The sequence below is a fragment of the Lytechinus variegatus genome, chromosome 9, assembly GCF_018143015.1.
Source record: "Lytechinus variegatus isolate NC3 chromosome 9, Lvar_3.0, whole genome shotgun sequence".
Taxonomy (NCBI): domain Eukaryota; kingdom Metazoa; phylum Echinodermata; class Echinoidea; order Temnopleuroida; family Toxopneustidae; genus Lytechinus; species Lytechinus variegatus.
Window position 1 is genome coordinate 24,057,740 of NC_054748.1, and position 13,738 is coordinate 24,071,477.

The window sequence follows — 13,738 nt, forward strand, 5'->3', positions numbered from 1 at the left end:
CTAATTAATGGGACTCGGCTAGGACACCATGTTGACTTAATCTACAGTACTCGAACATAATAATGGCTAAAATATGTTACTGCCCCATTACCAACCGATAAGATGAATGAAAATATTGTTGGCTCTTACCCATAACCTGAAGTGAGAGATAAAGGACCTCGGCTAATAATGTCCATCTAATGATATATCGACTGACTGACTTTACTGAACTCCAAAATAACAAGGCAAGACCTGAAAAAAATGAAGTAATAATTTTAATCAGATTACTGCAGTTCCACAATAATATTACATTATATTTGAAATCATATAAGAACACAGTGTCGTCCCTCAATTTTTTCACAATGTGGAACACGGTGTGAAATCCCCCTCACATTGGTAAATTTGAGCGTTTCAACAGTGTGAATCACATATTCACATAGTTCACCGTGTGAACACGCCGCGATCAGGCGAACAGTCACACTTTCGAGGTGTCCACAGTGTGAAAATCCCCTCCACACTGTTAATTTGAGCATTTCAACAGTGTGAATCACATCGCATAGTACACCATGTGAACACGCCGCGAACAGTCACACTGTCGAAGTGTCCACAGTGTGAAAATCACCTCCACACTGTTAAAATTGAACGTTTCAACAACAGTGTGAATCACATATTCGCATAGTTCACCGTGTGAATACGCTGTGAACAGTCACACTGTCGAGGTGTCCACATTGTGAAATCACCTCCACACTGTTAAATTTGAACGTTTCAACAACAGTGTGAATCACATATTCGCATAGTTCACCGTGTGAATACGCTGTGAACAGTCACACTGTCGAGGTGTCCACAATGTGAAATCACCTTCACGCTGTTAATTTTGAGTGTTTCAACAGTGTGAATCCCATATTCGCATAGTACACCATGTGAACACTCTGTGAACAGTCATACTCACGGTGAGGTGTCCACAGTGTGAAAATATATTCACACTGTTGAATTCAAGTATTTTAACAGTATGAATAATATTTTTCCCATAATCCTGTAAGCACACTGTGATTACACTGTGTGACGGTGTGTTCTTTCAAGCTGGGATATTCTCTTATACAGAATGCTGTAAAATAATTATAAATGTGAAAATGAACACAAAATTCATGATTTTTGCCATATTTTAGGAGCAAAAGGACATGGGATCTGTACATCTATGGATTGAAGGTAAAGTGTTTATAAAGTAATAATAATACTAATAACGGTATATTCACCCAGGGTAGACACTTCAGTTCCGAAAAACCCGGCTAAGCTAGGCTACCTATTCAGGTGCGCACAGCTTTTTGAGGAATTACTTCCTGCCGGTACACATTTACCTCACCTGGGTCGAGTGCAGCACACTGTGGATGAATTCCTTGCTGAAGGAAATTACGCCATGGCTGGGAAGTATGTGTTTCGATTAATTTTTAGAGTGCGTAAGAGCACGGACCTACTACAGTAGTAGGTTCATGGTAAGAGTAATTTTGTACTTACAGATAAGCGCAGCTCCAAAGAGCCTGAGTGGTAGAACAGCATCATTGCCACAGCCACTGGAGAATAACATATTAAAGATGGTCACAGGAAAGAAGATACTCTGGAATGAAAGAAGAAAGAAGGTAACCTATAGATGAATGTCAGCTGATTGGAAAGATAGTTTGATGGATGAATAAATGAAAGAATGATGAGATGGGTGGATGAATGGATGGATGGATGGGTGGATGGATGGGTTGATGGATTGATGAATGGATGGATGGATGGATGGGTGGATGGATAGATGGATGGATGGATGGATAGATGGAAGAAAGGGTCGATCGGTGAATATGAAAAAAAAATAAAAATGAATGGTGAAGAAATACACTTCTAAATTGATATACGTAAAATACACTAAAAAATAAGGGTTCAATAAAGAGGCCAACCATCGGAAACGATACAATATCAACATTCTAAGAGGCGCCGCTATATGCGCCATTATCCTTATCTAATGGTAAATTTAGATACATAATGCCCCCAGATGGGGGGGGCACTCACGTAAAATGCCAATATATGGATGTGCAGCTTTTAGGCTCGCCCTCACGCCTTTTCAGCAGTTTCCAAGCATATCAATTTCACCACTTCGTATTGACCAACCTTCTCATCCGTGCTTATGCCTCTCATTCAGGCGTCTGAGTTCTCGAAGACCCCCAAATTATTGTTACATTGTACTTCCCAAGCACCCATCTTGCAGAGGGCTACCTAATTTTAAACCCCTTAATTTCATAGCAACTTCATTTGTAAGGGTATATTGTTTTAGATTGTGGGAAAACATTCCCCCATCCTTTCCAAATCCGATCGAGTGCCCCCGACCCCGAGCATTATGTAACCGAAATGGAGCAGAGTTACACCAACCAAGAAAGGTGCAAAGTTGCACATTTTAGGTGCAAAGGAGTACCCGAGTACAAAGAATAAAAAAGTATATTTTCGCACCATTTTTCCACTTAGTGTGCAACGTGAACATTTCATTTCTTGCTGATTTTCACTGAGGTGTACCTCGAATACCACATCTGAAATCTTTAGTTGCACTTCTACTCCTTTTTTGCTACCAGATTATTTTCTTCCATCATTTCTAAAATATGATGATTATGACCGTAGTTAATTCATTATCTTCGTGCGTCACAGGTATTACGTAATCTTAGCACAATTCAAAGTACCAACCTAGAAAGATCATTAAGGCCTACGTTTACTTGAGATCTATTCATATTCTTATTTCATGATAATAATAATTGGCATTTATATAGCGCTTTATCAGGCTACGACTATTCAAAGCGCTTCACAATTATTATTACGCGGTCACTAAAGTCATAGCATTCCATGCAGCCTGTTAGGCGCAAACTTGCTAAACCAACCACAATGACGGTTGTTCCCTACCGGTACCCAATTAACACCTGGGTGAGAAAGGCAATGTGTGGATTGATGCATTGCCAAATGGCGCTAGGCCATGGTGGGATTCGAAGACACGACCCTCTGATTACAAGGTGAGAGTCAGAACCGCTACACCACGGCGCTTCCACATGATGTCAGGGTATAGATAAAAACACTATAGTTGTAAATTCTCATATAATTCCTATATTGTACAATTAAAAAGATACATTGAGTATTCATGGGTGTTCGTGACACAATTTTACATTCTTTTTTTTTTAATAAAAGCCCTTGAAACTTTCATCATGAAGCTATAAATCATCTCAAAACTTGTCTGTAACAGTTGTAAGGGTCTTTACAAGTGTAGTTTGAAATCGCAAGTACTATTACCTTATTTTACTTTTCATCTTGCAATTTCAATCCAATTACCTTTAATATCTTGCCAATTACATATTTTCACAGGACCACCGAAATTGTTTCGAACTTATCATTAATGCGAAAATTATTTTGTTTACACGGCCTCTTCGCCTGCTCGGTGATTATACCAGTTAATGCACCGTATACTTATCTGGGACCCCTTTTTGCCGTATGATACCACTCCGAATTCCAGAGACCATTTTTTGACCAAACTTATATCTAAGCAAGATATCAACATTTTTGTGTTTGCCGTTGAAATCAATCAGTTCTCATCGTCAGCTGTTAGAACATCAGTAACACGCAACTTAAATTCGCTAGCAGAGTAAGCCATCGATCAAAATGTGAATGTCCAATTCGTTTCGCCTTGGAGCCAACTTTATGTTTGCACCCCTTTTGGAATTTTAAGTGCGTCCGATTTGATAAACGAGGATGCAAAACAATTACAGCATTTGACGCATATTTACAGAAGCCTGCATGGTCTCAGTGCCCCATCGGTTTATTTCCGATTCGTCAAATGCCAATTCGTCCAATTGGCAACTCGTCTACTAACATTGGGTCTACCAACAGTTCGTCCGCTATCCACATGGTCTTATTGCCAATTCGTCCACTCACCATTTCGTCTAATAACCAGTTCGTCCAATCGCAATTTAGTCCACATATCATTTGGTGTAATTTGAGTGTTAATTGTGCAAAAAGAATGATAATGAATTAGACCAACTGGTTATGAGACGAAAATGGTCAGACGAAATGGGGATTAGACGAAGTGATGATTAGACGAAATGGTAATTGGACTAAATGGTAATTGTCAGACGGAATATTGATGGACGGAATGGCTTTAGACTAAATTAAAGTAGACCATGTGGTGAGTGGACGAGTTGGCGGTAGACGAACTGGCAAATTTGCTGACCAATCCTGCCCCTTTCCCCTCCAAAAAAGTCGACAACCACAAGAGTAATTTGAGGGAATGTAATGTTCGAATATTTCACTATATACACATTCCCCCAAAAATGTGCAGATTTAAAATTTTTTAAACCTATGCTTTTTTTCATATTTAGCTACAAACTCCTGTGAATATAAATTGTAAATGAATTTTGCTATTTTAAGAGAAATTGTGTCAGCATGTTGAATAAAAAATTATAAGATTCATGATATTGGAACATCCCTAAGAAAAACCCCCAACGAATTCCAGTTTCAAGTAAAAGAGGGACATTCAATTCTTACCAGAAGCGATACTGAAGTAAATACTACAGCAGTTGTCACTTGCCATAACCTGCATATGAAAGAAAACAAAATGGGAAATATTAGAATAAAACTATCCCTTAAGAGGTCCCATGCACTGTAGACTCCCCGCGGACAGACTCCTGTGCTGTACACTAATCTTACTTATTTCATTGCTTTGGGTTTTCTTATTCATGCACGGGCTTAAAAAAATACACTATAATACTAATGCATTTAGATATTAAACATAATCTGTATCAACTTATGCTTTTGGATTATCTTCTTTGCACTGCAGACACGTGGCAGCTCCATATAAAGCTCTTTTATTTTTACTGTATCATTTTTTCAATTCCCATGTTACTTCTTATTTTTTTTACTGAGAGTTAGTGAAGAAAAAAATGAATAAATGAAAATGTAATAAAATACGTTTCATTCTTTTCAAAGTAAAAAAAAGAAGATAAAATGATAGTTGTTGTGCTACTTCTGAGTCGATGCTAATCAGTTGTATGGGTTTCTTTTTTTTAATCACGCTTGTACGTCTTTTGTGCTATTTTTAATCAATTATTCAAGATCGTATTGTGTTACTCCTTGAAAGAGACGGGTCTTGACGGAACATTACCCGAAGACAGAGATGGAGAAAAAATGAGAGGAAAAGAAATATGGACAGGCAGACAGACAGAGAGAGAGGGGGGGGGGGACCAATGGAGCGGAGAGAGAGGAAAAAAGAGAGACGTGCAGATAAAGAGCGAAAGGTAGAAAGACACAGAGAGATGAAGAGAGAGAGAGAGATATATAGTTGCACAGAGAGTGTGAAAAACAGTAGAGAGAAAATGTGAGAAAGTGAAGACTTTGTTTTTTTACATTTGTTATTTTTTATGTTTTGTAGACCAATGCCAGCAAAGTACTTGATTCTTTCTCACTTTTGTTGCTGTTGAGTAAGATTCTGAGATATTGACAGCATATCAGTATGTTAGTCTCTGGATTTACCCCTCATTAAAATCATAATAATCAAGTTTGTATTAGATTTAAGTGAATTACATTGATATTGTATAGGCATACGTAACGCGTGATTAAAGAAAAACGTTATAAAATAGCCAGTGAAAAGAAACCCACGAGAACTAAGAATAACGTTGCGTATCATTATAAAAGAATAATGAATAAAACACATGGATAAGTGAATTAATAATGTGGACTTTACCTTAATCCAGCTGGCATGTTGATAATATAATGATCGTCACTGCCAAGTATTTGGCTAATCTGCAAAAAGGAAACAAGGAATAAATCTATTAACCAAAAGATTCATCATATTCAATATCACATGTATTCTGTATCAAAACTACAATTACTGCATATTTATCAGAGACAAAATATTTGATTTTTAGAGTTTAAGAAATCAACACTTACTAATGCTTTCACCCCTCTAATATCAATATTGACATTTTTTTTGTTTTTTGAATAATAACGGTGATTATAGAAATATAAAAAAACTAATATAAGATTAATGACGTATATATTATACTACGAAAAATAAAAATATTGAAAAAAATAATTCCAATTTCCATTGATTATGCTAATAAAAACTGTATCATGATAATAAAAAATTCATCAATAAGCAGAAGTAGTAGTGGCAGTTGTAGTAGTGGTAGTGATATGAATATTACTACTACTACTACTACTACTACTACTACTACTACTACTACTACTTCTACTACTACTACTACAGTTAGTGTAATAAATTTCCTCATTTTTCAAAATTGGCATACCTTTGATAGTGGTACGGAGCCATCTTCGCATTCTCCTACCCCGAGCAGTTTTCTTGTCTTTAACCGACTCTGTAAGTCCCCGCTACTCTGTTTCCTGGAGACGAAAATAAGAAGAGAGCAGAGGAGCGTGAAATAAAGAGGGAGAGAGAAAGTAGAATAATAGATAGATAGTGCACGATTGCAACCAGGCACGTACAATTTCGCACACTCACACACTGTCCCACACATCCACCCCATCACACCCACACACACCCACCCACGTGCACGATTACAACCGCGCACGCACAATTACGCACATTCACACACAGTCTTACACATCGGCCTCTCAACCCCCCCCCCTCCCACACACACACACACACCCACACGCACCCGTGCGCACGCAGACCACATGCAAAGTGCTCTTGCTTGGTCTGCCCTGCACTCGACAGATACAAATCTCGCTGATGATACTGATTATCCCTTAATGAGATCAACGATTGACAGTTCATACAGTCTGCTATTTTCATATTCTATTTTTGACCTTTGAGTGTGATGATATAAGCGGCATGCCTCGAATAAAAACAGGTATTGCCAAGGTCGATCTCGTACCGCTGTATGTAGTAAGTGTGTCGGCCCGCGAAGGCCGGTGGTAGTAAGTGAGTTATCCTTTGAAGGGTAATGGTAGTAAGATCTGTAAAGTGAGTTATCTTCCGAGGTTAAGCCTTGGAGGGTGATGCGTGTTTTACGTGTTGGGTTAATAGAATAAATATGTAGGATTGTAAGACTGGCTGGTACATGTATTGTGGGACTGGGTTACTCTCTAAAAAGAACCCCAAACAAAAAATGAATATATATTTATATAACATTATAAGTAGCAATTGGTACCTCACTCGCTTTCTAACAAAAGTCCATAACAAAAATGTCGTCTGGATAAGGCTTGCCTGGTCAGACGAAAAGTGTGGATAAAAACCATTTCAGGCTGGCAAATCCCAAATCCTCAGCTGTTTAAATTGACAGGATGGTAGATATGACATAAGGGTCATTCCATGCCAATTCACCCAATGATTGTGCAATTTTGCACCCGACCGTCTCAGAATTCGTTGTAATTTGGTATACATAAAATTCACCATGGCCCAAGCACAAAACAAAAAAAAATTAGTCCAATCGGTCCGTCGGTTCTCGCGCTATGGCCCGCCCTTTTCTCCTTGTTTTGACAAAAATGGGCGTGACCTTCAACTTTCAATGGCCACTGCGTCGTTACGTGTTGACCAATTTTCATGAAACTGGTACCATTTGATAGGAAATTCAGAGAGGAATCCAAAACATGCATCGAATAATGTATTGGAGCAATTTATAAGGTCATGACCTTTGACCTTAACTTTGACCTTGAGTTTGACCCCCGGACAAATAATTTTTTAACCTGATTTTCATATATGTTAATTATTGGTATGATATTGACAAAATATGTTAAAATCAATGATGATATTTTATTTCTTCACATTTAAAAACTCTTCCAAAGATACCATGAAATTTCACTCTAGTCCCACACACTGATATTCATGATAGTAAAGTAATTACCAGTTACATGATTTCTTCCAATCTTCAGTTACAGCATGCAAACACATGAAAAGAAATAAGCTTAATCAGTTTACAAATAAAAGATTAAACCTTTATGCTCATGAATAGGTATCTGTTTAGGCATTTTATGATTCAGCAATATATATCATATACATGTATATATTTTGATGATAAAAGTGAAGACTTTACTACCATGAATATATATGATATATATTGCCGAACATCAAAATGAATATATATTGATGAACATCAAAATGCCTAAACAGATACCTATTCATGAGCATAAAGGTTTAATCTTTTATTTGTGAACTGATTAAGCTTAATTTCTTTTCATGTGCTTGCATACTGTAACTTAAGATTGGAAGAAATCATGTAACTGGTAAACACTTTACTAACATGAATATCAGTGTGTGGGACTAGAGTGAAATTTCATGGTATCTTTGGAAGAGTTTTTAAAGGTGAAGAAATAAAATATCATCATTGATTTTAACATATTTTGTCAATATCATACCAATAATTAACATACACGAAAATCAAGTTAAAAAATTATTTGTCCGGGGGTCAAACTCAAGGTCAAAGTTAAGGTCAAAGGTCATGACCTTATAAATTGCTCCAATACATTATTCGATGCATGTTTTGGATTCCTCTCTGAATTTCCTATCAAATGGTACCAGTTTCAAGAAAATTGGTCAACACGTAACAACGCAGTGGCCATTAAAAGTTGAAGGTCATGCCCATTTTTGTCAAAACAAGGAGAAAAGGGCGGGCCGTAGCGCGAGAACCGACGGACCGATTGGACTATTTTTTTTTTGTTTTGTGCTTGGGCCATGGTGAATTTTATGTATACCAAATTACAACGAATTCTGAGACGGTCGGGTGCAACCACTGGGTGAATCCAGATGGAATGACCCTCAAGGATGCCATTGTTTCCGATAAAAATCCTATTAATACGAACAATGGCTTATTGGACATTGGTTTGAACACATATAATTAACACTATTATCATGATTGCTTTGCATGTAGCTTCAAAAGAAATTCAAAATTCTGATATTTTCATACATCTGGAAATAACTTCAAAGATCTGACAGGGTAAAGATTTGCTTCTAACCTAAGGAATTGCACAAACCGATGCTTGTACAAGGATTCCTATGGAGCTATAGCTTCAAGCTAATGGATGGGTTCAACAACCAGCAGATGCAAAGGGGGAAATTCACCCTAACTTTTCTTAGAGCAGAAAATCCATAAAATATAATAAATTCATATTTGAAAGGTTTGAATTTCTGATGGCGTTATTCGAGCAGCGGCTCCATATGCTATATTATTTTGGTACATACATGTATCCCTCGTTCATAGGTACTTTATATTCCTTTCTCGTGTTACCATTTTTCGAGCCCCATATGCCACATATTTTAGATTCCATAAATTTCCATTTTTCTTTCATGATCGATGATGAACAACAAACATTCTCAGTGAAAAGTATGTGAAAATGAATTGTCTGAACTGCAGGTCTGAGGCAAATCACATTTTGCGAGATGTGGTAGGACCCCTATGATAGGGCGTCAAAATTGAAATTACTCCGATCAATAGCACTGCCATATATGCAGTAGGTCCTTGACTGATCTATATGTTTCTTTATTCATTTATATGTTTAAACCAAAAGGACTCAAGGGTGAGCTTCCCTTTAAAGTCAAACAAAGCAACGTTTCAAGTCCTATTCTGCTCATAATATCTAATGCTTCTTACTACATGCCCACTAGAGGGAAAATACAAATTAGCTTCGCCACTTCACATTATTCATCCAAAAATAATTTCTCCATTGGGGGATAATTTATTTCCCAAGCAGCCTTTCCTTGAAAAAAGAATTAAATGATCTTCTTAGCATTTCCAACAGAAGTCACAGCATTTATTCATTCATTTATTTACTTGGTTAATTAGTTATTTATCTATTGATTTATTTATTCATCCTATTTTATTATCATTATTATCATTTTTTTTTTTTTGGGGGGGGAGGTAAACTAAGGTCATGTTTATAAAGAATATAAAAAACACACAATTCTATGGCAGGAGATCGACTGATGTGAACTGGGTGCTCGAAGGACAGGTCCCCTTTAACAGCACCTCTTGAGTAGAAAGTAAATATGTCTGGCCCAATCGAAATTCTGCTGGTATAAATCATGCGGTTTGAAAAATATTCCCAAGAGCCATTTTACTCGCAACCTCAGGCATGAGATGTTCCTATTTTTCGGCGATGGAATACATAATCATAGCAATTATTCTGAAGTTATTAGTTGAGGCAATATGTTGGGTTTTTTTATAGGAATAGGGACGGTCTGCAACCTGAATAACTGTGAAAAGGGGATAAGTTACGCCTCCCCGGTAAAAGACAGAGTGGCAACATTGTAGGATTAGGTGGAAAATGCGGTCCTCCATGGCCGTTTCCACCGACTGCGCTGGCGTACAAATGGGGGGGGGCTTGGGGCTCTTACTGCCCTCCCCCCCCCAAAAAAAAAATAATAATAAATAAAAATCACGCCAAAAATAAAAGAGAAAAGAAAATACATGAAAGAGAGAATTGTGAAATAAAATATTATTTTCTGAATATTATGTCAAAATCTATCTCAAAACTGGATTTTCGTTTAATAATTTCGAAACTTTTCTAGCTCGCTATCAACGTTTTATAACGTTTACGCAATACGCCATATCTAGCCCCTCTCATTATGGCGAAACATATTGCCCGAGGCAAGCGCTTAAAATCAAACTGCATTTCAAGGATTTCTTCTCCCGTCTGTTATCTAATTGGATTTTTATTTTAAAATCTAATTTTGCCTTTGTAGCCCCCTTTAAAATGCCTTATTTTAAATTCATAGCCCGTATTTTCTATTTTACCCTTTTCTTCTTTCAGTTTAGGATGGGAGTGGGCTGGCGTTTTTACATTTTGGTTCCACGAAAAAGACTTTAACTTGGAAAAATATTTATATTACACATTTACATATTTTACTAATTTTTTCGGCGATTTTTAAACATAAATGCTACTTTTGAAATCTATTTTGCACTAACTACAACGCATTGCGCTAGCTTACAGCGTGCATGCGTGTTACAAGAAAAGATGGAATTGTAAACATGACAGCATGTAATATGTATCTTTATAATTCAATATTCATCGCATGTTGCAGTATAGTCATGATAGTGTTTTCTGTTTTTGTGCAGAGAAGGAATGAAGGAGTGTGAGAACGGGACATTGAAGGCAGACCGATGAGAGTATTGCTAAATGTCAGACAAAATTGAACTATTTGCCCGTTTCCTTCGCTTCGAACGATATTAACAAGGCGCAGTAGTTTTTTTCTCCTTTTTTTCATTTTCAATTTAAGTCTTTTCTCTCTGCAGAACGTCTGCATGTACAGTTTATGTCTGAATGTCGACTGGCCTATGTTTGATGGATTGGTAGTGTAGACTCGCTGACAGGGAGGATCCCACTGAGAATGGATCCATAGGGGTTTACCAGGGAAAGTTTCCCTGGATATACCCCCACAAGAGTTGAAGATAAAGGTTCATGCGCAGAGGGGCTTGCATGAAATCGAGTGAAGACGAGATTGAGAAGGGTGGGGAGGGGGGGGGGTCGAACGCCCCTTACGATTATCAAGGGATTATACTAAACGAGAAGGCAGTTTAGTGTGAAGAGGAGTAGATTGAGAAGGGGGGGGGGGCAAGGTCGACCGCCTCTTGAGATTATAAAGGGATTGTGCTAAACGAGAAGGCAGTTCAGAGTAAAGAGGAGTGGATTGATAATTGGGGGGGGAGCATGAAGGGCGGACGTCCCTTTCGATTATCAAGGGAATGCACTAACGAGAAGCAATTTAGGAAGTGGAAAACGGAAAGCATGATGAAGAATAATGGCTGATATTACGAATTAGTATTCTTACAGGATATGTAAGGAACTTGGCTGGCGGGTTCCACTACCTACCCCAATATCCCCTGCCAATCAGGTCGTCAACATAAAAAAATATATATATCCTTGCGCCACAATGAATACAGTAAGGGGAAGTTTAGTTTCTTTCAAATATGTATGACTACAAGTTTTAGCAATATCATTATCCTGTCATTCTGCGTTGCCTATACATTTACACACAAAGAGCGAAACGAATGCACGCAGGGAACTTATTGCGCACCTCTTTTATTCATAAGAAATTTTTACAAACATTTTCTCTATTTTTCATACAGTGGTAAAGAAGAGCGGATCCAGTTACTTCAGATGTAAATAATGAGTGGTGTTTTACCATATTAAGAACAGGCGCCAAACTTTGATGATCATGCTTTTGCAAGGATGGTATCAGCGTATGAACTACTTCGATTATTCGAGTGAACATTATTTCAAAACACGCACGTCAAATTACGCAATATGAAAATCATTTGGATGAGAACAGACGAAAATTACCTATTACAACTCCTCACTACTACTACTATTACTACTACTACTACTAATACTACTACTACTATTACTACTATTACTACTACTTCTACCACTACTATTACTACTTCTACTACTACTACTACTACTACTACTACTATTACTACTTCTACTACTACTATTACTACTACTACTACTATTACTACTACTACTACTACTACTACTACTACTACTACTACTACTACTATTACTACTACTACTACTACTACTACTACTACTACTACTACTACTATTACTACTTCTACTACCTACTACTACTACTACTACTACTACTACTACTACTACTACTACTACTACTACTACTACTACTACTACTACTACTACTACTACTACTACTACTACTACTTCTACTTCTACTACTACTATTACTACTTCTACTATTACTACTACTACTACTACTACTACTACTACTACTACTACTACTACTACTACTACTACTATTACTATTACTACTTCTACCTCTACTACTACTACTACTACTACTACTACTACTACTACTACTACTACTACTACTACTACTACTTCTACTACTACTATTACTACTACTACTACTACTACTACTACTACTACTACTACTACCACTACTACTACTACTACTAATACTACTACTACTAATACTACTACTACTACTACTAATAATAATAATAATAATAATAATACCACTATACTACTACTACTAATACTAATACTACTATTACTAATACTACTACTACTACTACTAATACTACTATTATTACTACTACTACTACTACTAATAATAATAATAATAATAATAATACCACTATACTACTACTACTACTACTACATGATCAATAACACCATGCACCATCAACATAACCATAACCTCGTTACAAGTAATATTGCGGACGGAAAGTTTGGAATTAGCAAATAAAGTGACTTTGAGAAGATAAAACTTTAATACCACCAAGCGCAACGGAGAAGTCTCATTGTAATTTGATACATCCCGAGACCATTAAAGGGTTTGAGTAACTTTCTGGATGATTGCAAAAATCTGAGGTATAAGAATGCTGTCAGTGAATGGTGGTTTTCGTATTTACTACGGAGATATACTCTCTACAACGCATAGATACCTTTGAAAATGCAAATAATACCACAATGAATTGTGCTAAAGCCGGAGTAATTATAGCAGGGCCCACAGGGAGAACAATTATTTTTCGGACCTGAAGTGGCTACCCTGGGTAAATATGCCGTTATTATTTTTAACGGAGAGCTGAGAGACTTTTGTCGAGAGTTGGTGGACTGGGGCAGCAGATCATCCGGTGATTTGCACCGGACGAACAATTGCACATAATATGTCGTTGTCCAGAGTCAAGAGATTCCGATGCTGTCCCAGTCCACCACCTTTCGTCAAAAGCCTCTCAGCTCTCCACTGTGACTTGACTTGCATTTTCAAAGGAATTGGTGC

At 37.2% G+C, this 13,738-nt stretch overlaps 1 protein-coding gene across 5 annotated transcripts in view; it reads right to left on the reverse strand.

Moving 5' to 3' along the window:
- LOC121421483 (tumor protein p53-inducible protein 11-like) overlaps positions 1-13,738 on the reverse strand; it is a 37,351-nt gene that overhangs the window by 2,729 nt on the left and 20,884 nt on the right. For all 5 annotated transcript variants that reach the window (XM_041616206.1, XM_041616208.1, XM_041616209.1 and 2 more), the window contains exons 2-6: positions 6,291-6,384; positions 5,726-5,784; positions 4,531-4,579; positions 1,492-1,591; positions 130-231 (exon numbers count right to left, since the gene is read on the reverse strand). In XM_041616206.1, coding sequence (XP_041472140.1) covers positions 130-231; positions 1,492-1,591; positions 4,531-4,579; positions 5,726-5,784; positions 6,291-6,384 — 404 coding nt within the window. The remainder of the gene's footprint in view (positions 1-129; positions 232-1,491; positions 1,592-4,530; positions 4,580-5,725; positions 5,785-6,290; positions 6,385-13,738) is intronic.